Below are 25,718 nucleotides of genomic sequence, written 5' to 3'. Positions count from 1 at the left end.
CGTCATAAGTCCTGAGGAAAATAGTTGTATCTCATCATAAATAGTGCATAACATTCAGAAATCCCTGTCTGTGGTTCATTATTCCCTCCCACCCCTAGAAGTACAGGAAGGTATATTTAAAAGTTAGACAACCTAAAATTGAAAGACTAAGTCATGAAAATTATCCAAAACAAGTATCATAAAAGATGTTTATTCCGGGTTTCTATAAGTATTATGGTTATTTTGGCAAACAACATATTTTATCTGTCATAACTCAGTGTTATTTGGTTCAATTATTTTTAAAATCCAAGGTCTGGCTGTAATGTACACTTTGGATGGTAGGTGGCGCTAGGGGTCCACCTAATGTTATGCTACTTTTCCCCCAGCTGGCTTGGTCCAGCTTCTTCTGCAGCCTGATAATCATTTCAATAGTTACAGCCTGTGATGGGAAACGTTTCTGTGGACCTCTGCTAACAACTGGCAGCAGAACACAACCGTGGCATTTAGATCTCAAACGAAATTAGCAACCTGGAAAGCTTTAATGGTCCTTCAGTGGCTATCTATCTGTATTCAACTCCAACAAGCTCCACCGTGATACACTGGAAATTGTTCTTTAGACTGAGCCAAAGTTATCACTTTCAAGTGTCAAGTGGACATTTGGAATAAGTCTAGCAGTTAAATATTTTTGACTGCCCCCTGCTTCCGGGGTCTCTATTATCTAATTATTTAATAAAATTGACATGGGATTGGAAACTTGAAAGATCAACTTGAAAACACAAGGAATAAACTCATGGATTTAAAATCTTTAGCTTTACTTTCCTGAATATGTCCATATTATTGCTAGTCTTCGAAACTAGAATGCCTTTGGCATCTGAAGAGGAACAAATGAGGCTACAAAGGTCTGAAAAAATATAAAGATTCCATTGTCTCTAACTTTGATTAAGAAATACAAAGAGGTACCCCCTGACACCCATGTATCAGGGTGAGACTGGATGCACATTCACTCTGCAAGACAGAATGTGGTTAAAATTCAGGCCTTGGGTGTACATAACAATTTATAATGTGATATCCTGAATGCTTTTTTATTAAAAGGAAAAAAAAGGAATTAAAATACAGAACTGTCAGATCAATATGATGGGATAAAATATTATAATAAAACAAAATAATATAATAAAATATCCACACTTTTGGATAAATGCGTGTGCATCTAGGAGAACAAGGCACTTAAACCTGCAGTCTGGGTGACTGGCTTGTTCAGTTGGTTAAGTGTCTGCTTTCAGCTCAGGTCATGCTTCCAGGGTCCTTGGATCCAGTCCCACATCGGGCTCCCTGCTCAGGGAGGAGTTTGCTTCTCCCCCTGCCTCTGCCTCTCTCCCTGTCTGTCTCTCATTAATAAATAAAATCTTTAAAAAACAAACAAGCAAAAAACAAAACAAAACAAAATAAAAAACAACTATGGTCTGTGGAAGCTTTAAGTGTTGATGTTGGTAGCAAATTTATCCTGCATCTCCATCTTTTGTCTTGACCCCAGCTGGTAAGGGCTTCCCCTGTAGCCTAAACATTTTCTTTCTGTTCATTCATACTTTCACTCAAACAGGAGAGTAAATAGTATTAGGGGGCAGGTGGCCTTTCTGAAATGGTAACCTTAGTTGGTTTCTACTCATTTGGCTTCCAAGCCACACATGAGACCTATAAGTTAAGAAGAAATGCCAGTACAGGGCACCTGGGTGGCTCAGGTGTTAAGAAGAAATGCCAGATAGATACTCCAATCGTATGGTAAATAACTGAGTACCTAATTTCCTATTTGGAAAAGGAATAATGAATATAATTGTATCAAGTGTACTGAGGAGGGGGTGGGAGAAACCAGTCCATCTCAGATGCTGGTAATGAGGAGATCCACTGTCTAGAGAATTTAAAATCTGTAATGAAAGTGGCTAAAAGTCTGTGCTTTTTATTATCACGATGCACCAGTGGTTCTAAACAAGGTCAGTGATACAGGGTGGATGGACCATTCCCTCCATGCCCACCACCTTCAGAACACCACTGATTAAGACAACTCTCCTACTTAGCATTTCCTAGCAAGCAGGGGAGTGAATTTTGGAAGAAGGAAAAGCTATAAGGGAAAAGAGAAGAATGAGTATTTTTCTAGCACTTTTGGTCTGTCCATCCAGAGCTTTCCCTACATATGTTCTCTTCAATCCTCATGATGACAATCACCATCCAGGGCAGATAACACTGCGCCCATTTTACAGATAAGAAAACAGATACTGAAGAGTTGAACAATATATTCAAGTTCACCAGTTACTAACTGGTGGATTCAGGACTCTAAAAGAAGTCCTTCATCCTTTAAGTAGCTGAGTACCTAAGATCACAGACTGACATTTACCAGGTACAGACCTAGGACAAGGCACTCGAGTACCCACGGAGTACCCACGGTTGGAATGCGGGATGGTAACAGTACCCACAGGCTAGAACTGTAGAAAGAAAAGCTCCTGGCATAGTCCGCAGCAGAGATGACAATAAATGGCACATGGTTTTTATGATGGAAACCTCATCTAAGGAATCCAAACAATTTTTTTATCTTCTCCATGGGTTAAAGAATGCTGGAGTATATCCGTAAGCTGCTTTTTTACCTGCAGGCCTGATGGGTTAGGTTATAGACTCTGACACTGAGGAGGACGCATGCATGGATCAGGGACTACAGCTGAGTCAGAGGATGGAAACTCACAGCCCCTGTGCCCCCATCCCCAACCCCCTGTGTCAAGTGGTTCATGACTTCTTAGAGAACAACCTCTTGTTTGTTATACCCTGCCTCCTGCCCTAAGGGAAAAAATGACAAGTTATTCTTGGGGGGCGGGGAGGAGGCAGGAATTGGCATAAGAGCACAGGGATAAATTTGTTTAGGTTAATTCTACTCAATAGTGGTATTATTGAAAGATGGGTCATGAAACTACTGGTCTTTAAAAGGTGACTCCCAGATATTCTACTCCTTGAAATATACAAAAGTTAACACGGGATGCCTAAATAATATGTCAAATTTCTTAGCTATCCTGCAGTGTATTGTAAAAAGCAATCTGAGAGTAATGCCAGTGTGTCATTACACATATGACTGGATTTGTCTGTTATTTAAAAGCAATCACAAAATTTTGCTTTTTCTTTAAATATGAAATTAATCACAGAGAGTGTCAATGGGTAGTAAAGGCTAACATTCATATAAAGCAATCAGACAGGATTGTTGACAGCACACATAAGAATGTATTTCTGTTTCCGTGTTTTGGCACTCGCATTATTTTAACGTACTTTTGCCGTAATACATGGCAATAGATCAATATAAACACTGACATTCTTACTTATAATATTAATTTATTCCACATGTCACAAGGCTAGATCCAGGCTCTTCAGTAAACATCATTATTCTAACAATTATAATTTCTTTGTAACATAATCTTTGTTAACATAACACCTTATTTTACAATTTGAAGTTAATACAGATAAACCCTCCTCCAGCGTAATGATGTTGTATTGTAAACATAGCAGGGGTTTCCAAGTACCCCTGTTGGGTTTTACTTATTTGGAAATATATGTCAAATTAAGTTGTATGCAGAATGAAGCAAACAATAGGAGTCGTTTTAAATATATTGTATGGCCTGAAGGAAGCTCTGTGGTGGGCAGCTATGTGCTAATGAAGTGAGTTCAGTGTTGGGTGCTTGGCTGTGTGTTCTGTCTCTGCTTTTCCTCCATTTCCTTCCTGCACTGTAATCAGGAGCATATAATCCAGTCAGCTATGTCAAGTACAAATATAACACAGAATACGCTCTCAGGTCAGGTCTCATAGGAAGAACTGGAATAATCTCAGGGTCTTAACAACAAAAGATTGTTTAACACCTGAGCAAGGCGCGGTAGAGGAGGATCCCTTCATCATTGAAGCTGGGATGGCACTTGCCCTCCCACCACCTCTCCAGTTCCCTCCCTTCCTAACACCGTTCTCTCCCATCCACCACAAAACTTCAGCTCCTAGACAGAAAGCACTTGAAAAGGTATATACAACTGATCATATTAACCCTCTTAGTACATAGGTTCTAGGTCTACAAGACTTAAGGCTAGAATAAAGTATGAACAGTCTTGGCAAAATAACGAGTTCTATCCATGCTAAGGGTAGCATGGGAATTCTGAAGAGAAAACCCTGTTGAAACTTCTAGATTCTTAAGGTTTATTTTACTTTTTCTACTTGATCCTATGCATGGAAGGTGAGGTTAAATAAGAACATACCATTTAAGGTTACATTATTCAGAGATGTAGGTAGGCGTGGAGAAGATGAAAACAATTCCTTTCTATGCCCTTGTTTGAGCATTTATGTCAATATACTCACTCTCACATTGTCTTTCATTTTCCTTATGCTTTCTATGCTCCTAGAAGTTTTATGTGCAAATGTTCTGACTATGTAGAAAACTAAATGAAAGCCCAGAACTCACAAAACTTACAAAGCCCAGATCCTGAGAAAGAGCAGTGGTCTTCTTAAAGCTTTAAGACAAAGCACTACTGAGGCTGTGGGGGCAAATCAACACATCCCACTGCATTGGAGGTAGGAAACTAAAGACAAGGACAAAATTAGATTGTGAGAAAAACAAGGATATATAGAAAGAGACATTTATCAAGAGAGAAATTTTGTCAGTCAGCAAAAGATCACTGAGTCTGACACAAATTGTTGGCTATTATTGGTATGCCTCAGAATCGGGCACAGCCCTTGTCACAAAATCACATATACTGATCCTTAATCCCTGTCTCTGGATGCTTTACCTTCCTTTTGTCAAGATATCTAAAAAACAATTTTTGACATTCAGGCATGGCCAGAACACATACTGGACATGTGTCAAGCTTTGGACACCCCAACATTTCTTCTATTACCTACAGAAGCAGGCCAGATGCTTGTGTGCAGACACATCTATGGCATCCATGGGAAAAGAGAACATGCTCTACTCTGCAGCCAATCCAGGGCTGGCTTTCATTATGTTCCAACAAGGTCATCAAACTACAGGGGGATGTTAGGAGTATGGAAAGAGGCCAGAGCACTGGAACTGAAAGGAATAAACATTTGAGAAATCATCCTGAAGGGGCAAGTTGAAAGGACTTGGGCATGCTCGCCTGACCAGCAGCTGGGATAAGGCCTGCCCTAGGTAATGAAGAGGTATCTGTCATGGTGTCAGGGGTCCACAAAATAGGAGATAATGGCTTTGGAGGTGACCGTGAGATTTCTAAAGAGATTTGGGTCTGTCAGCCTTCGCAATGTGTGTCCAAAGGAAATTACAGATGGCCTTTTCCTAACCCTTCCCCGAGATTAAGAATAATTAGAGATAATCCAGTTTCAAAGGATAAACTACCCTCAAAGAGAAGGTGAAGTTTCATTTCAAGGCTTAGGTCACTGTTATTGTGATGCAACTTGTGATATGATGTGATGTGATCACTGCTCTGTGATTCCCTGATTCCACTGTCATTTAACAAATGCAAAGTGTGTGCATTCATGAGTGAGGGAGTGTGAGCAAGTATGTATATGTATGTGTAAGTATGAGAGAGCTTGTGTGTCAGAAGGAGCCTACGTGTTTAGAAATGGAAGGGGTGACATGAGTGTGTACTATGGTGGGAGATATAGGGCTTATCTCTTTCCTTCTCTGAAAAACAAATACAAACACTCTTTGGGAACATTTTTCCAAGGAAAGTTGGCACTTCTGTGGAAACACACTCTAGCTGCTCCATTCCTAAGAGAAAATATGGCTTTCCCAAGACCATGAGCATCAGCTTCTGTCTTACCACCTGCTCCAGAAAGAGTACAGATGGCATCATCACTGATGGAATGGAGGTCACATTCCAAGAGACAGGCTTGCTCCAGGCCAGGTACAGAGGAACGACATGAACATCATTTTCTACCATCTATAAAAGTGGTCACACCCTTTATTCTGAACACATGGCTTTCTACTTTACTACAGAAGAAAAAAAGAGAAAGTTACATGCGCTCCAAGTTCAATATGACTTTTATGCCATTTTACTTTTATAACTAAGGAAAGAAAATGGCATTTTCCTAGCAGGAACAGAAATTCAGTTTAGTTTCTGAAGATTTGTTTTAAGAAAAAGGCCCAGATATGTGGCCACATTACAATAAAATTCCAAGGAAATATCTTGTCCCATGTCTAGTCTACTTCTTCTGGAGTGAATGAAGAAAGAAAAAAAAAAATTGTTTTCATCTCTCTGAGTTTCAAATAATATTATACTATAAATGCTTTACAACTTCTTTCCTGAGCATTATATTTTCTCTTACATACTTTGAACATCCAGTCAGATAAGATTACACATTTCTACAAATCCTGGGTCTACTGTGGTTATCTGAGGCCCAAAGATTGCAAAACCAAGCAAACATTATCTTGACCTCTTTTAATACACAAATGCTCATGGTGGACAGTCACTGTTAATAATAATAAGAATTCTTATTCTTATTATTAGGTTCCTCTGTGGCTCAGTGAGTCACAGCTGTCTCTAGATTCTTCAGGGATTGGGGGGGTGGCCATCATTATTGGCCTAGGCTGTGGGAGGGGGACTCTTGTGGGCACCTCTGTACTTCTTTACTGGACCAATGTCAAGCACTTCCATATGCCCCTCTTATAATACTTCTTAGAAAGCTCCTACCACAGCATGTAAGGGTATGTCAAAAACTTGCACTGAGGAAATGGGAAACCGATAAGATACGAATAAACAATCTGAAAGAAAACACAATTCCTCCTCTACGAATGGTAATGTCCCTTAACATGGCTAAAATGGCACAGACATCCTAAAGCCAAGTTCCTCAGCTGATAAGCACTGTTGGAATTATTTTAGGGATTAACGATTGCTTCCGTTTGTTTGAAAGAAATCATGTGGCTTTTCCATGATTTCCCAGGAAGAAGCAGATTCATCGCCTATCAGGCATGAATGTGTTTAAATAATTGTTGGGAATCCTGGTATCAGAAGAACTGCTTAAGAGGTGATGCGGGTAATTGTCTGATAATGCTAAGCATTCCATATCCAAGTTGGTTTGTGAATATTCACTCTTACAGTCAGCCAGTGGACATGGATTACCAAACAAAGGGCAGTGTCATCCTGGCTGTTACTTAAAGACATATCTCAGTCAAGAGCCCAGGAATTAGGTGAGAGGTGGATCTTCAGTAAGTAGCCACGGACTTTAGTTCAAAGCTGGGTCACAGGGTGCAAAGCAGGGTTCTTCTGAGCCGTGCTGACCTCCTTAGTTCCAGATTAGAGGGATAGGCAAACACTACACCAGGTCACAAGCCACAGAGGAGAGTCTCAGAGGCTTGCCTTCTAGTTCAGAGCTGTGACGGTCCATCTACTTTATGGGTACATGCCATGGTTTCTGCAGCTTGTAGGGAAACTAACAGAGTTCAAGCAACGTAAAGGGCTTTCTCGTGTTGCTCTATTTGGGAGAATAAAGAGTATCTCATCAGGTGAGCAAACAGTTGATAATGCAAAGACACAAACATTATGTCTTGTTTTTATTCCAGAAGTTTACCCCAAGAACCTCCTTTCATTGAGAGTTAAAGGGGCTTAAGATGAAACAACTATAAAGATAACTAGAAAAAAAATAATGGAAAACAAAAGAAAGAATAGAAAACCACTCTGTGATACTGAGAGTAATGTAATAGCAAGATACATGTCCTTAGAAAATCGATTACGTGAATGCAATTTTCTGACAGTCAGCTAAATTTCTTTCCTTTCTGTATCCAGCTTTTTAAACTTTAAATTTGGCAAATGTAACATTTTTGAAATGGCTTTAAATCAACTGAAGTGGCAGTTTATCTTAGTGAGGTTAATTGTGTTATTTATTAATCCATTATCTTATCGTTTCTACTTATTTTTTTGCCCAAAAAGTGTTCGAGCTGGATACGTCAAGTTATGAAAGCATTTAACATTTTAAATTAAGACACAAGGAATTCTAAATGACACTTGAGATGTCCTTGAGAGAGGCCTCTCATCTCTCCATGTTTATAGATGTCGCATATATTCATAAATCAAATCCTGTGCATATTTAAGCCAGACCAAAATACTAAAAAGCACCATGTCCCCCATTAGAAAAAAAAATGCAATTATTCTGCTTAGTTATGTTTTTAAAATAGCTTGACATTTTAAATAATTGATGAATATGTAATTTGCTAATCAGTAATGGACAGTTCCCATGGAGGTACCATCGCTAGTTTCATAATTTACTATTTCAGAAGAGTTTTATGAATACAAAGATTAAAGCTGGGAAGCAGAGAGAAATCACTCCAGGATGACATTATCCTATTTAACACCCATAATACTTAACAGTAACAACAATTAAGCTTCACAAATTAAGAAGATGTACTGAATTGTTATTGGGTGAGTTACAGATAGACATTTATGTTTCATGATTTTCCCCATACTGAATCCCCATAGACAACCATGTACCCAAATGAACATCAGAGCAACATACTGTTCCTGTAAAAGATTAAATGATATTTTAGTTTATGCCTTTATTTCTTTACCTCCAAGTGATAATAGAAAACTTATTTACCATGCATGAACACTTACATTCTCTTTCTGAGAACATTTCTGGTGTTGAGATAAGAGAGGAAAGTCATTTATTTAAAGATCGCCTTATTAGTCTATAGTTTTTGGTAAATATCTAGATTATCTGGTTGGTCAATTTGTCTTTATGGCCTAAGGAAGAAGACTAGCTGCCGTGTTCAATCCGGATGAGTTGGTATATGAATATTTATAAGGACATCGAGATTCACAGTGTCTTACAATCATGCTCCAAGCTAAATAGAAATAAAAGCAGAATGGCCACAAATATTACAGTATAATAGGATAAGAGGTAAAAGGTATGTACAAATTCATTGACAACATCTGTGCAAGTGTTGTAGACAAAACATTTAAAAAGAAATCTACACAAAACAAAGTAGGTAAATTTATCAAAGGTTGATAAATTTTCAGAGACAGTATAAAAGTACACAAAACATGGAAGAGAGAAAGAATCGTTAAAAAAATAACCGCGAAGCCAATACATACAGTACAAGTTTACTACATTCATATTACAGAATGATGGGAACCAGAGACAGAAAAAACGATTTGGTAACAAACAGCAAAGAAAGTTTCACCAGTCACAGAGAAGAAAGACTGTCCTTTTTGGATGAGAACACAGACTGTCATGACTAGCCCCTCCACCCATACACACATAGAAAAATAAAAGCAAATGCAAAAGTTGTCTACAGCAACACACGACAGACAGAGGTGAAGCGTTTGGCATGTTGCATCACAGGAAGTCAATCACGATTGGCTAACGATGATGGTACCTGGCTCTGTTGCGGGTCACCGGCTTGCCTGAGAGGAGTGACCGATGGCGGGGGCACACCTGACGTGGAGGCAGAACGGCCCAATTTGCAGCTGACTTTCGGTTCTGTGAACAGGGGGAGAAGGCAGAGCATTAGCTGAAGGGCATCGGCCATGACAAACAGTGCTCCGATCCCCGTTCTGCTTTGCTGCATGGTCTTTCAAATCCTCAAATGCTTCTGATGCTTGCTAGTCTTTGGCGGGGGATGGAATGATGTCATCACCACGCAGTCTAAAAGAAGCTTTATTTGCAGTCAGCTTCTAGAAATAAAGAATAAATCACAGAAGTCCAGCTCTTTGTTCCTTCGGACATTTTACCTCACTTAGGGTTAGTTTCTACAGAGTAATTATGAGAGCCAGGGCCCCATTCAGGGAAAAAGCAGGTGACAGAGTCACTCTAGGTACTTTCTTTTTAGATTTGGTCTGTAGGTCCCCTAGGTCCTGAAATGTCTTTGTCACCTTCTCCAAAACTTCTTTCCCTCCGTACTCTCTCTCTTCCTCCCTCCTATTTTTTTTTTTTCTAATTTTGAAATCAGTATCACTGTGCTTGTCCTGAATATTTTTATCATGTTTTCAGTGGAGCATTTCTCTGATTCACTATTCCCTTCAATTTTATAACCACTTTCTAAGACTCTTGCCATTTTTCATAATAACAGTGTTTGGTTGTTTTTTTTTTTTTTTCCCCAAATTATAAAGGCATTTCCCCTACCTCTTCTTCCATTTCAGGAGCCCAAATGGGCTGTCCAGGGCATGGACAGGATACTTTGGAGATTAGAATTCAGGGATGGAAAGAGTTCCCTTCATCCAACAAGGTACAGAGAGGATGTTAATTTTCATATATATTTGAAGATATTTGATAAGAGAAGAAAAAAGTCATACAATGAAAATTGACACCATGCTTTTGTTTAATATTAACTGTTACTTTTTCAGTGTTGGGTATGTTCCATCTTCTAACTGGACTACATTTAAATTATTTCTAATTCTAAGGTTACGCTATAGAGTTATAGCATTAGCTATAAAGATTGCCTGTGTTTATGTGTGTGTGTGTGTGTGTGTGTGTGTGTGTGTGTGTAACTTCCCGGCTAACCCCCATAATCTCTCTGCTCAAAACTCTGGGTAGCTCAGTTGGTTAAGCATCTGAGTTCAGCTCAGGATATGATCTCAGGGTCCTGTGTAGGTTATGAGCTCAGTGGGGCAGTTGCTTGTCCTCTGCCCCTCCCCCAACTTGTGTTCTCTCTCGCACTCTCTCAGATAAAAAAAAAATAAAAAAAATCTTAAAAAAGACTAACTTGAACACAATGGACTGAGCTTCCTAGATTACTTTAAAGCCCTCTACCTTGTTCAAAATTTTCCCTTTACCCCATATTTCATATGATAAACACTTCAAACACACCCGACTAATTTTCAAAGGCTTCCTGTGATGTAGCTTCATCTGATCAGATCCACTCTCTTTGCACTGTTTTGCTGTTCAAAACACATGCAACTGTCTCCTCTCTCAGCTTCTGCATTCAGTCCTGCCTCTGTCCGTCACCTCACGGTGTGCCCTTGTATGGACTTTCATCAGACTAAGTCTTACCCGTTTCCAAAGACCAACTTCAGCGCGTCCTTCCTATTGTCAAGCATCATGGTTCTCTTCGAGACCACCTGACCACTTACACCGTGTTTGTTGTGCTCGCTGCAGCTTTGAGCACTTATGTTGGTGGGGACCACATAATACGTGTTCAATTAATACGTACTTTTCTTTAGCTGAAAACACTCAATTTAACCTAGAAAAGGTCAAGGCAAGTCTTAAAATAAGTGAAGTCAATGAAGATAATGTGGAATATGCTGTAATGCCTGGGTTCAAATCCTAGCTCTCCGACTTGCAAAGGCAGTGATTCTCATTCAAAGGCTTGTGACCTTCTAGGATCCATTTTAGAGGAGGCACGAAGTTTGAAAACTCTCCTTTCCTTGGTTTTATGTAGATGATTCTAGTATCTACTCACCTACTTTATTTATCTATTTAATAGGCTCCACACCCATGTGGGACTTGAACTCGTGACCCTGACATCAAGAGTCACAAGCTCCACTGACTGAGCCAGCCAAGCATCCCCACTCACCCACTCTTGAAAGGTGCTTAAATATAACAGTATTATACAATGACATAAACTATCCCTGTAATTTAGAAATTAAGTTCATTTCCCAGGAAGCATAAATTTTGCATACCTTAGCATATCACCTTTTGTTATATAAAGCAACACGTAAAGCATCCAACAGAATCCTGGTTGACATGTTTTTATAATAAGGCCAATGTTTCTATATGTATCCCCTTACTGTGGTAACACGTTTAGTCACTTGGAGTCAGAAAATTCAGTATCTTTCCCTAAGAAAGGATGGCAAATAATATTTCTTTACTTAAGGTCCTTTTCAAGTTTATGTTAAGGAGATTATCTGATGAGTGAAGGCCTTTTACATTATCCAGTATACCTAGGGATTAATTTCTCCTGTTAGGTTTCCAGTCAGATTTTGACTTAACCAGCCTCTTTCGAACATAGACACTGATATCTCTAATGAACAGATTGAGATGTACCAAAATCCATGCAAACTCCCCATTTCATTATGACCTGGAAAGGTCTTTCCTTACTCCGTTGGACAGCAATCCAGAGCATGTCCCAGCTCATCAAGCCCTCTTGGGTATTCCAGTATGAGCCATTAAATCTCCATTACACACAGAAGATTGCTCTACTAGCCAACTACCCTGTGGGCTAACTCTAACGTTGAGGTTACATTGGAGTCAACTGTTCAATCCCAACATGGATCCTATGGGTTATGATTCTACCTACAGCAGCAGACTAAAACTACGACCATTAAGTTCATTATGTACACGTGCTTACACAGGCAAACAGAAACATACACACACACTGTGTAACACTGCCGCTAAATGGTGTGTTTTTTTAAACAATTTTTAAATTTAATTTTTAAAATTCTGAGGGTTGGGTTTATCTTTATCTCACTCATTCTGCATCTTCTATCAGTTTTTCATGGTTCTTAAACACAGTTCACGTTTATTATGGTATTTATGTAACCAAGTTGGTGAAATGAATCTTTATGATGTTGATGCCGCCAAAGTTCCTTTGACTAAAAGAATTGTCTAAAGAAGTCCCAAAAAAATCCTAGAAAAGATTCTGATTATAGCCAAGCCTCACTGAGGTTCTTTCGGGCTGTGACATAGACGTGAAATCGTCCAGCTCACTTACCCTTGGAAATACACTGTGCTTTGAGCCTTAAACAGGAACGCTTAAAAACCATGACACTAAAAACAATAAGTTTTCTTCCTGAATTTTGCTAATATAAAACAAAATTGTCAAGGCTTTTTTTCAAAAACAATGGACGTGTGCCTAAAAAGAGATCTAAGGTAGAACTTTTTTCCCCAAGAAAAACTCTATTCCATTAAGATATTGATGATGCACTAAAAGGCACCTGTTATCACATTCAAGGGAAACTTCTTGCTTTGTAAACTCTATCATCATCCTAGAAGTAACACTTGATATTGGATATGAAATTTCCCTGACGATCAAGTATAGAGAGAGTAAGAAGAAATAAGAAAAAGGTAGTGGATTAAGAAAGAGAATCAGAGGGGGAAAGGAAGAACAAAAAAGAAAGGGGAGGCAGGAAGGGAAAGAGGGTGGAAAAAGAGAAAGAGAAAGAGAAAAAGAAAAAGAGAATAAGAAAGAAAAGAAAAACTTTGTTGAACTTTTTGGCATAAGATATTGATGAGGGAACAGAAGGCTGGCCAAGGACAAAATAAAAGCTGACACCCTGCAACCTTCCCCCACCCCCACTCCTGGGTGGGACATTCGTGACATTCTTTAGGAATCTTCCAATAATCTAACATTAATACCTTGCTAAGAAGGGGAAAGCGACCTTGATAATGGCAAGGCCTTTGGTATCAGGTATCTTGTAGGTCCTTTCTAGCATATGAAAATTCTACTGAAACCTCCCTTTTTCCTCACCTCCCCCAACTCCATAGTACATAACCTGCCACTCCTCACAACACCAGGGCGCGAGCTTTTTCTGCCCACGGGTCCTGTCCCTGTGCTTTAATAAACCACCATTTTGCACCTCTCAAGAGTTCTTTCTTGGTTGCGGCTTCAGCCTCCACCCCACTGAACCTCACCTATTTTCTAGAACTTCATCAGTACTATCCTGGGATGTTTCCAGAGTAATAACTCATGATCATCTTAAAGTTTTTATTAAATAAGTCCCCAGTGGACTGTGTGACTTAATATTTCTCTCTTGTTATTCTTAGTGGGCACAACTTATCACTGTTTTGTTTTGTTTTAAAGAAAGTCATTTCTCAATCATTTCTCATCTTCCCTTTAGGGTGAATTGGATTTCTCTTCAAAGTCATGTCCTTGATATTGTTACAGGATCGTCTCCCAGCCGGCCCCGCTATTAGGAGTATCAGAGTTCTCTTTGCTTTCAGAAAGCAGACAAATGACTCCTCCACCTCTGCATCTACACAGAACCAGGAGATTAGTGCATTTCAACCAAAGAAAACACTTTCATCTAGCATCAAAGAAATAAAATCCGTCAAATGCAGAGACATATCTTTCCTCTGTCTTATTTATTTTCTAATACACTGTATCTTTCTGTAGTAGCAGAGACATATCATAATTTCCCCAAGTCAGTCATATTGCTGAAAGTTTCTAATCAATAACTTAAGGCTACATAAGAGTCAAGGCTTTTTAAAAATACACCAAAGTGTGCTTATTACAAACTCTACTTTCATTTCTAGGGAAGGCATTTTCTTGGAAATAACATATATTATTTGAGATAAACTGGTGTCTCAGTAATAAAAGACAGTTGTCCCAGGGCTATGTTAAAAGCTTCATGGCTCCCACTTTGTTTTAAAGTTTCTATTGTACATCATAGCAAACATGTAAGGTGCCGTCAAATCCCACATTAAATGTAATTTGCTCTATATATAATTCAAATGCTTTTTTACAGTTTTGTTCAGAAATTATTGGACTGTGAATAATCCAATTGATTCACGAATGGTTATGATTTCTGGAGAGTAATCAAGCACACTCAGGAATCCTTGCAGTATTACACCATCTAATCTAGAAATTGTTTTCCAATATAATAGAATTGTTTTAGAAATACATTTAACAATTAATTAAGTGGGCCTAATGTCACATTTTGTAGTGATTTAATTAAATATTCATTACTATTAAATCTGGTGGTTTATTTAGGAGTTTTGGTGCTACTATTTATTTTTAATATCCAATATTTGTGTAGGTCCTTGAGAAACTCATAGGCTTCAGCATTGTTGGTATGAAACTGAAAAGAGAAAACATCCAATCATTGAAAAAATCTGATCATTGAGAAAAAGTCCGATCATTGCTGTGATGGTTTTGTGACCGGAGGGAAAAAAAATTGACAGGCCGCAAAAATCTACTCTTAGAGTAGATATTTTCTCTCCAGTTTTCCTCTCAATGAGTCTTGTGTAGCTTTGAATGAGTATCCAATAATCATGGACCAACATCCTGGTGTTATCTGCAGGGCCAATGAGTAAACTGTTGATAAAACTGATTCTTCTTGGAAATATTGAAATTCTGGTGAAAATCTAAAATCCAAAGAAAAGTGAGGTAGAGACATGATGAGTAGAGTTTATGATCCAATGGTGCACATAGAATGACAAGACCCATTGCATAGAGGAGAAAGGAGTACATGCAGGTAGAGTAAGATGTGCCTGTTGTATTCCTTCTAAGTATCTGAAGAACTGAGATTTTTTTACTACCTTCCACCTTCTTATATAGAGAGAATATAAATCGTACTGTCCATTGCACAGGAATGCCCTAGACCCTTCAATGCATGGTATGTTTCTTACAGGGAAGCATAGCACAGTGTAGCATTAACCATTTTGGGGTTTTTTTGACAGCCTCTTTTATTTTAATATATAATTTCTGAAACACTCTTAAGATCTTCATCACTTTAGCTGAATACAAAAAGGTGCTTCTGTCTTCAAAAATACTTCATTTCACATTAAAATACAATTACAATATATGTGTATAAAGCAATATACTTAATAAGGAACATATGCCTCTTAAAATCATTACATAAAGAAAATCCATCTACCAAGATATAAATTCAAAAAGACATATCATGATTTGTATCAAGATCAAATGTATATTACCAGGGAGATAGAAATTTCACTTTGTGTTATGATATCAAAAAAAGAATAAACAAAAAAGCAAAAATAGAATAAAATCCTCTCATCACTGATATAAGGAATGAAAACATAACAAAAATAATTTAATCTGTTTTTAAAATGTTATCTTTCACTTTTAAATAACAAAAGGGAAGAAAATAAAGATCCAATTTTATATGTCACCCACCTTATTAATGTAAAAATTCTTTATTCGTAACAAATGATAATCAATACTAATGACGTCTTCTGTTTATACCATTGGTTTTTGTGCTTTATTTAAGAGCAAGCATCTTGAGACAAAATTTGGTCCAATATCATTTGCTCCTTAGAGCAGGTTCTACTTCAGTGGCCATGGACCTATGCTTCTGTCTTGAACCACTGTCCGTTATAAACATAAAGAATGTGATCTCCAGTAATGGCCATGTTTGTTCACTCTATAGCAAAACAGCTGGAAATCTCCAAGATCCTGGGAGGAGGTGGTGACATGAGGTCAAAACTATTTTCAAAGAAGTACTAAGTAAGATGCGTGTTGCTTTTCTCAGTGTGTTGACGAATTCACTGGAAGTCTAAAAACAATGCTGGATAAATCTGCTGTTACCTTAGCACATCAAAGCAACAGCACCAATTTCCAGTAATCAGGTATTTTTCACTGCCACACAAACTTGAATATTTGGCAGATATTTTCTCAAAAATGAATGAAGTAAGTCGATTGCTTTAAGGAAGACAACTGACAGAATTTGTGGACAATGATAAATCTGAGCTTTCAAGCAGGAACTAAAATTTTGTAAAGCTTGTATGCACCACTGTGAGTTTGACAGCATCCTAATACTTAAAGTCTTCTCTTAGGAGATCAGTGGTAATATTAATTAATGTGCTGTATTGATTTTTGTAATGAAATGTGTCAACATATGGAAGATTTGCATGACTTTGTGAACTGATACTTCCTAAAAGCATGATGTTATAAATCATGCATGGATAAAAGACCAATTTAAACTGCAAGATAGACCAATGGATTTTAATGCAACAGAACATGATGAGTTTATTGATATGTAATTAACCCTTATGAAACTGTTATCCTTTGAGTTTGGGTAGAATATTAAAGGATATACACAACTATATGAAAGAGCTATTAATAAATTCCTCCTTTTTTCAGTTACACATCTATACAAAGCCAGATTTCCTTCATATGTTTTAACGAAGGCAACATATCACAACAGATTGAATCCAAAGCAGATATAAATAAGAATCTATGCTCTATTAAGTCAGACATTAAAGAAAATTACAAACATGTAAAATTATTTTAATCTCTTCACCATTTGTTATAGTTTAAGAAATATGGCTATTTTTTCATGAAAGAATGTTATTTATGCTAAGATATAATGGATTTATTATTTTTAAAGGATCATTTTTAAATTTTAAATTTTAATTTCTAATATGATAAGGATTGTTATACTTAACCCATATGTTAAATTTAACCTCCACTCCAGGAGATCTCTTTGGAATTCTCAATAAATTCTAAGAACACAAGGGGTCCTGAGACTGAAGAGTTTGAGAACAGTTATTTATATAAGTCTGCCAGTACCCAAAGAGTTCCCATAAAAAGGTAACTTTTTATGCAATTAATATGCCATTGGAGTAGTAAAAAAAAAAAAATGAAACAGAGGAAAATACCATGCTGAAGCACAGAAACATGGGAAAACCTTTGAAAACTTCAAGGGATTTGGGAACAACCAGTTTTGAAATGCTGCCCTAAGAAGGTCTCTTTGGCTACATCCAAGGAACGCTATTACCTGCCTCTGAGACCCAAGGGAAGTCATCCAAATTCTCAGGACACTTTTAAATCACTTACAATAAGAAGCAAGCTCCAAGACTCACCCACTGATTCTTTGACATTCACAAATGAAATCTGTTGGAATAATAATTGAAATGCTCTCAAAAATGCTCTTGATCGATCATGAGCTTAGTTTACTAAGGTCACTGTTTTTATTCCTCCTTTCTTTCTTTTTTTATTTTTAATATTTATTTATTATTTTAGAGAGGCAGGGAGCAAGAGTGGGTAGAGAGCAGGAAAGGGGGGTGGGACAGAGAAGCAGATCTCCTGCTGAGCATGGAGCCTTGTGTGGGGCTTGATGCTAGGACCCTGAGAAATCAAGTCAGTCATTTAAGCCACTGAGCTATCCAAACGTCCCTTACTCCTTTCTGATCTACTTTCTGTACTTTATTTTTGTAACAGTGTTGTTAGGATTAAGCATATAACAAGTTTGTCATTTGCTAAAATTTTCTAAAATTATTGGTAAAAGTTTTGGCAGTAAATGGTAAAACAGGACAAAAAATATTTCGAAATTCAGTTTAGGAGAGGTAACGGCCATCTGCTATTTTCACCTGTCCAGAATCCATTCACTCTTATTTTTCTGGAATAGCAGTTTGAATTTCCTTTGGAGAGCAACATAACCAGTAATCTCAGTCTTGCATTATGCTCCCTGCTCTGTAGAAATTTGGCTTCTCCCTTTTCCTCTGCCTCTCCTCCCCCTGCCATCCTGCTTTCTCTCAAATAAATAAAATCTTAAAAAAAAAAAAAAGCTAGGGTAAAGGTGAATTATTTATACACTTCTCATTAATAAAAAAAGCATAGTCTCCCATTTTTTCACTTTTTCCAAGTTTCCAGCAAAAAGACCAAAATTCATTGACCAGACTTCAATGGAATTTAATATTAACAAAACTAAGGAGGGGAAAAATGTAGTGCCTGTTTTGGACAGCAGGTGGGAGTGCTTTGATTTGGTATGTATTCTGGTAAGCTGACAAAGCTTCCAGAACTAGTCTCTGTCAATGCCCAGCCTAAGTCAGAAAGAACCTTCTTCTTTGTAATGTCTACTAAAGCTTTTCACAGAAACAGGGCATTCTTTGTGGATGCTGTTGGTGCAGCATACCCACAGGGCTTTTCCAAAGAAAGTCAACTGCTGACAACTGGGAAGCAATGTGGCGGGGGTTGGGGGGCAGGGGACGGACTCCTCTGAGAAAGGCCACAGAGTGGATCCATGCTCCCCACAGGGAAAGGTACAAGGAGCTGTCACTAGAGTCAACCGTACAGCCAGTGCATTGTCACTGTGGTTCTCAAACAGGATTAATCTATTGAGAGGCAAGTAGGTGATGGTACCTTCTGTGCTATCTGAGTTGTTCATACCTGGTTCACTAGTTTTCCCCAAGAGAATCAGGAAGTACACAGAAATTCAGAATTTTCTCTAATAAGAACGAAATTACTCTCAAGTTGTATTTTTTCTCACCAGTCTTCAGGGTATCTGGATAGTGTACAACATCATGGTCTATGCATATATTTAGCAGAAATCCAGTTTATACTCACACAGAGAGTTATACATAGCATATGATAATAAGTTAGCTGACTCTGCAAATTGGATCACATAAGACCCAAGCTTGAAAGCTGTAAGTGGTTACACGCACACGTGCGCATGCACACACACACACACACACACACACACACACACACAGATGTGCACCAATTAGTATCATCAAATTCCTTGACTCCATACTGCTCCCATAACTTAAACCAACCATACTGGTAGAAAAAAAAATTAGAAAAAGAATATAAATGGTTTAGAGAGAACTCAGCAAACTGCTGCAGAACCAAGTCCAGCATCCCATCGTACTGGGTCGGGGCAAGAATGCCCTTGTGCTCTTTGAAATCGACCCCATCAAAGGCAGATAGAAGGTCTTCAGAGACAGAGGTCATCTGTCATCACCACATACCACGCTGTTAAACAGATGTTCTCACTGGGAGAAGTTTGCTGAATGAGTAAATAAGGGAACTAAAGAAAAATAAACACACATAATAAATTGCTGCGTTTTTTGTTTTTTGCTTTTTGTTTTTTTCTGGGTGGGGGAAGGGTGACATGCTGGCTCAGGTGTTTGAGAATGAATTTTTAGGTAGCTCAAAACAATCAGTTATAAGTACCTCTCAGTTATAGGAACAGAGGAATTTCATGGACTTCGGAGCAGAGAAACCATTTCCTCTTCGGATTTATGAGGCAGGTTATTTGGGGCAGCGGACTTATCTTCATAATTCTGTTTCCTTTGGTTTAGGATGAGGATACGTTAGCTGACTTGGTAAATCTGATCACACAACCCCCATGTTTAAAATCCATAAATGGCTTCGTGTCATTCTTAGGTAAGACCAGAATCAGCGATGTGTCCAGACGGGCCAAGCCCCCATCAGGCCCTCGGCTTCCCGCACCACACCGCGCTCTCATACCTCATCCACCTGACACCGTTGCTCCCGTGTCACCCAGGGGCTGTGTAACACACGCAAGAGGAAGTGCGCTCTACTTCTCATTGGCTTTGCTTACAGATTGTGATTACGTTTTTAACTTTTCTTGTTAACGGCAATCTCCCCCAATGCCACATACGTGTTCAATGCTTGATAACTTCATATCGAAAACAATTAGCTGAATAAATGAATGGATGAACACATTAATGAATTCACAAGCACGGAGATGGAAAGAGGGAAACCCAGTCTAATTAAATCATGGGAAGAGAGCAGTCCTAAGGGTCAGAAGCCTGAAATCTACTTCTTGGCTTGAATCTGCTACATACCAATGGATCTGGGCAATTCACCTGATTTCTCTTGAGTTTCTTTCTTTCTTTCTTTCTTTTTTTTTTTTTTAAAGATTTTATTTATTTATTTGACAGAAATCACAAGTAGGCGGAGAGGCAGGCAGAGAGAGAGATTGAGAGAGAGAGAGCAGGAAGCAGGCTCCCCGCTGAGCAGAGAGTCGGATGTGGGGCTCGATCCCAGAACTCTGGGATCACGACCTGAGCCGAAGGCAGAGGCTTTAACCCGCTGAGCCACCCAGGAACCCCTCTCTTGAGTTTCTTGAGCGGTTTGGTCACCTAGATAATCAGGTCATAACAACAGGTCACAGATACATAGGTTCTTGTGAAGATCAAATGAGATAGCACTTATATTTTAAAAGCTAACACATAGCATATAAATATAAGGTAATATTTTATTTATTTTATTTTTTAAAGATTTATTTATTTGAGAGAGTGTGCACGTGTACACATGAGTTGAGGAGGGGCAGAGGGAGGGGGAGAGAGAGAGGGAGAGAATCTCCAGCAGACTCCCTAGTGAGCATGGTTCCCATTTCAGGGGTTATCACCCCACAAACCAGTTCTAACCTGCTGTGGGGTAGCAGGCAGTCCTTTCTTGTCTTTTGGTTAAACGCTAGGCCAACTTCCAGAAATTTCCTTTTTATTTTGATAATTCAACTTTTTTCAGTTTCTTCAAGTCAAAAAAAAAAAAAAAAGTCTTATTAGAATAATAATTCAAATGCCTTGTTTTTTACATTAATTACAATTTTGAACTTTGTTTCAAGAGAACACTTCTCTCTTGGCCCATTTAGCCCTGTTCCTGGCACAGAGGAGACCACATTTCTCTCTACCTCATCTCCAGGTGGCTACCCCTAACTTGCCCTTAACTCGGTCTTCCCCATGTCTGCCTTCACAGGGGCTGAGCTAGGAGGAAGGGGTTGAGGTGAGGGAGTAGGAAAGGTTTTCACGGACACCAGCATGAGCTAATGTTTCTCACTCTCTGGTAATAGGAATGGAAAGGTGGTGAATATCCTTCTTCTTGGGGTGTTTTCAAGTGCACCCAGAAGGCCTCCCTTGACTGGTTGTCTCGCACCTACTGATCCCCTTGCTGTCTGCCCTCTGTGCTTCCTGTCAGGCACCTTGAGCCATGTCCTTCAGAGTCCCTGCCACTCTGAGCAGTCACATGACCGAAACCACCCGTAGATGGCTCTGTGGCTTAATCTGGTCCCCAGGAAATACACTTTATGCACATCTTTAACACACTATCAGTGGCCAGAGAGTTACCAGCCAGATAACCTTCTGCTCTGTGAGCAGCAGCCATTCAGCTAATCTTCTGCACTTCTATTTTATTGTGTCTCCTCAATGACTAGGATCCAGTAGTGAGATTTCCAGGTAGTCCCATCAGTTTCCCTCTCTTGATTACCCACTGGGAAGTTTTCTATCAAAAGTGGAGACTCATCTCTCTCTCATTCTCTTTCTCTTACACACACACACACACACACACAACACACACACACACACACAGTCTATCCCCAAGTCTCCCTAATACCTAGTGTCTAGCCTCTTGGCCTGCGACCACTTTCCTAGGCTAGAGAGGAGAGTTCACTTAAGGACAACAAAATTCATTTTGATCATTTTTTTTTTTTTTTTTTTGCAAGTTCTGCTTCTGTGGTCTAGCTTTCTGCCTTGCAGTATGAGAGTAATAACCTTGTGCCATTTTAAAATTATTCTTTTGGAGTGCCTGGGTGGCTCAGTGGGTTAAGCCGCTGCCTTCGGCTCAGGTCATGATCTCAGGGTCCTGGGATCGAGTCCCACATCAGGCTTTCTGCTCAGCAGGGAGTCTGCTTCCTCCTCTCTCTCTCTGCCTGCCTCTCTGCCTACTTGTGATCTCTGTCAAATAAATAAATAAAATCTTAAAAATAAATAAATAAATAAACAAATAAATAAATAAATAAAATGATTCTTTTGCACATTATACCCTGTTTATTTACCTTCAAACCCTGTAAAGACACATTCTGGCTATTTAAAAAGGTTAACTCGCCCCACATTCCCCTTTGCTGGTTGGTTTCTAAAAGCCGTATCACCAGTATCAGCAGAGATACAAACAAAACAATTTCTCTGGTGATCACAAATTCTAGCAGGCAGAAGTCACAGTTTTCCACAGAGAAATAAAAGTGGGCTGTTGGGGATATGACTTACATTGCTCTCTGAAGGCTCTCCAAATGAGAATTCTGCTATGTGTTTACTACGAGAATTAAGAAAGAGCGTTAAACTCTAGAGTGTGAAAATACTGTGCAGAACCTAGCAACGGGATCTGGCCGGTGTTCCCGGAGGAAATAACCAATGCACCCAATTATAACTGAGAAGTAGAGCAGATGTGGAGAGCTGTCTTCTGGTGCCTAAGCCCACGGTACAGAATGACAGCCTGGAGGGTCGTAGACGCTAAAGCCCACAGCTGCTCAGGACTGCTGGGAGCCAAGCAGGAAGTTAGTCAACATCCTACAGCAAAGCCCAGATTATGGCGGGGGCCTGAACTCTACAGATTGGTTGTTTGTTCTTGCTGCATAGTAAAAATGAGAGAGAACTCATGGTTCCTAGCAACACAAAGCTCGACAGCATAACCACAGCCGTCAAAAATGATGCTTTAAAACATGGGATGGTGAAGCAGAAAGTGAAGATCACTTTTTACTCTGACTTTCTGTGTTTCAGGGAACATTCTCTACTGATATAATCATCACAATAAAGCATCTCCATCTGAGGGAAAAATCAGCAAATCCAATTCAGTTAATTATTTTAGGCTACACCCAAACTCAGTGACCGAAAACAACACTCATTTAGTTTTGTTCATGAGCCCATGAATGGGTTGAGGGAGTCTTCTGGTCTCGGCTGGGCTCACTTGTCATCTGTGGTCAGCTATGGTTCAAGGAGGTGTTTCCGCTTTGTCATGTTATACTTTCTCATGTGTTTGGGGGTTGGCAGGCTGAAGGCTGAAGACTCTTGGCTTTCCTCTGCGTATCTCCTCCTGTCACAGGCTAGCTCTAGTTTGTTTATGTGGTGGTGGTAGGATTGGAAGAGAACAAGTAGAAGCATTCTTGAGGCTGAGGCTCAGAACCGGCACACAGTTCCTTTCATCTCATTCAACTGGTCAGGACAAGACCCAAAGCTAACCCAGATTCAAGGAGTAGACCTTACTTCTTGATAAGGAGCTCTGAAAGCACATTGCAAAGGGTGTGGTTGCAAGGAAAGGAGGGTACTGGGACCATAATGCATCCCCAAAGTGCCAGACCATATAAAGAAATGGAAAAAAGAAAAACGGATATAGTTTGGGAATTACACAGCCATATCAAAATGTTTAATACTAATCAAGTTCTAAAAGCAAATCTTTTTCAGCCACACTTCAGTGAGTGAGCTCTAGGGAACACACTACCCTTCTTACTTTCTAGCACTTACTTGTCATGCCAGCATCAAATTCAATATCACTTTCTCCAGGAAGCCTGTCTGAATCACCAGAGAATAAATCATGTCACGGTGCCTAGTATTTCCCCCTCATAACATTTATTAGAATCTTTTATTTTATTTTCTGTCTTCCCTGTTAGACTATGCACTGGGAGTGTGGGTCTAGTCTACCACCGTTGCCTTGCACACTCTACCCCTCTGCACCTTGCCCCTGCAATGACACAGAGGAGAGCTGAATAACTATGTTAGAAAATAAATGCAAAGGGAATGAATGAATGAAAAGATGAATGAATGTCAAGTCAGATATTTATGGAAGGATATGTGTACATTTGGAGCTATCAGTATTTTCTTATGTTTCCCACATCCTTGGCAACATGATTTTAAATCCCATTCATTGCTACCAAGCAGAACAGAAACGCTGTAAGAGAGATTAAGATTTTTTTGATAACTGTGTATAATGCAGTAACCTAGTCTTAAAGCCTGCACCTGATCCTTTCTCCAAATTTTATGAATATAGACTCAGGGGAACCCCAAAACAGCCGTGGCACTGGCCTAAAATCTTTGTTGGAAAGTGCACAAATAAATGAAGCATGGGCTGTTTCAGTAATAGTGATCCTGAAGCCAGTTACATTATGTGTATCTAGAGAAAACCCTGTATCACATTTGCACTGAGCTGCACTTTCCAAAGGAAACATTCAGTCTTGGTTCTAGAAAAAAAATCTTAAACCTTTACAATAAAATCGAATGGTAATGGAATAAACTGTGGGCTCACTAGCTATTATAAGCCAGCTTTATGCCAGGCTTTTCTATGCATTTTTAAATTTAATCCTCATAATGACCTACACAGTGAAATTTTCTGTATCTTTTTTATAAAGATAGAAAAACTGGGATACAGAAGTATTACATAATTTCCTCAAATCATTCCCACCAAAATATTAATTTACTAACATTGTTGCAAAGCGTGGTTTACTTGCACTAAAAATAACAGGGCAGGGGGATGGGGCATGATTAGCTCAGTCCATAGAGCACAGGACTCTTGGTATCAGGGAGTGTAAACCCCACAATGGCTGTGAAGCCTAGTTCATTAAAAAAAAAAAAAAAAAAAAATAGAGAAAGAGAGAGGGAGAGAGGGAAGAACTGCATAGATTTAGTGTTCTGGCAGGAATTATTATCATAAATACTGTTCCACATTTCCCAGTCCTGCCACCTAATCTGATGCTGCTCATTTTGTGTGTTTGGGACCCTTCCTGGATATGAAGCACTGAATCCTGAATGTTTTTAAGATATAGCTGCTGGGAGGTTTATCAGCAAAATGAGTCATTGATTCCAGCATTATCAAGTACAGTACAGTAAATATGCTTCAGAATTTTCAAGAGGAAAACATCTTTCTTAAAAATCAACTTGTAAAAATACAGTATTCAAAGACTACACATTTGAATTCAATCATCGTTCCCTTTGCTGGATCCCAGTTTTCTGTTGCTTATATTAAATGGCCCCCATTCAGCTACATCTCCTTGGCAGGCATCCAATCTTAAGCCTTTGGTTAACACCCAAACACCTTTGTGATCTTCCCAGTCTTCAAAGAGGTGATCGGAAGGTGAAGTAGAATTGTGACTGATGGCTTTAGGAATCCTAGTCTGGGGGATGGGTGTGCTACGTGGTCAGGTTGGAACCCGAACTCTCACCATCCCCAGCAAAACCACCCATGATCCCCATTTTGCCTACACTTCTCTTGCTCTGTTCCCTGTCTAAATTCAACTCAGTTCATGTCCTAGCTCAAATGCCACTACTTAATGAGAACCTTCCCTGTAGCACCTGGAATCAGTGATTCTCTCTGCTCTCTCACAAAGACACTTTGAAAGGTGTCTGGAATCATAATGATAGCTAGTATTTACTTAATATCTGTTGTGCTCCAGACACCATGCCAAGTGTGTTAATACATTATCTCATTTAATTCTCACCTTTAATTCTCAATAGCATCTATGAGTTAGATATAATTATCATCTATCTTTTATGATGGAGCTCGGTGACATGATGGGACATACCTAATATTATCAACAGTTTAAAAAAAATAGATTTCAAATTTAAATCTAGA

General features: G+C 39.0%; 1 protein-coding gene across 2 annotated transcripts in view; it reads right to left on the bottom strand.

Annotated features, from left to right (window-relative positions):
- NYAP2 (neuronal tyrosine-phosphorylated phosphoinositide-3-kinase adaptor 2) overlaps positions 1–25,718 on the bottom strand; it is a 259,768-nt gene that overhangs the window by 36,875 nt on the left and 197,175 nt on the right. For both annotated transcript variants that reach the window (XM_059393601.1, XM_059393602.1), the window contains exon 7: positions 9,336–9,439. In XM_059393601.1, coding sequence (XP_059249584.1) covers positions 9,336–9,439 — 104 coding nt within the window. The remainder of the gene's footprint in view (positions 1–9,335; positions 9,440–25,718) is intronic.

This window comes from Mustela nigripes, chromosome 3 (genome assembly GCF_022355385.1).
Source record: "Mustela nigripes isolate SB6536 chromosome 3, MUSNIG.SB6536, whole genome shotgun sequence".
Lineage (NCBI taxonomy): Eukaryota > Metazoa > Chordata > Mammalia > Carnivora > Mustelidae > Mustela > Mustela nigripes.
The sequence above is the reverse complement of the archived record's forward strand: the minus strand, read 5'-3'. Positions and strand labels throughout refer to the sequence as shown.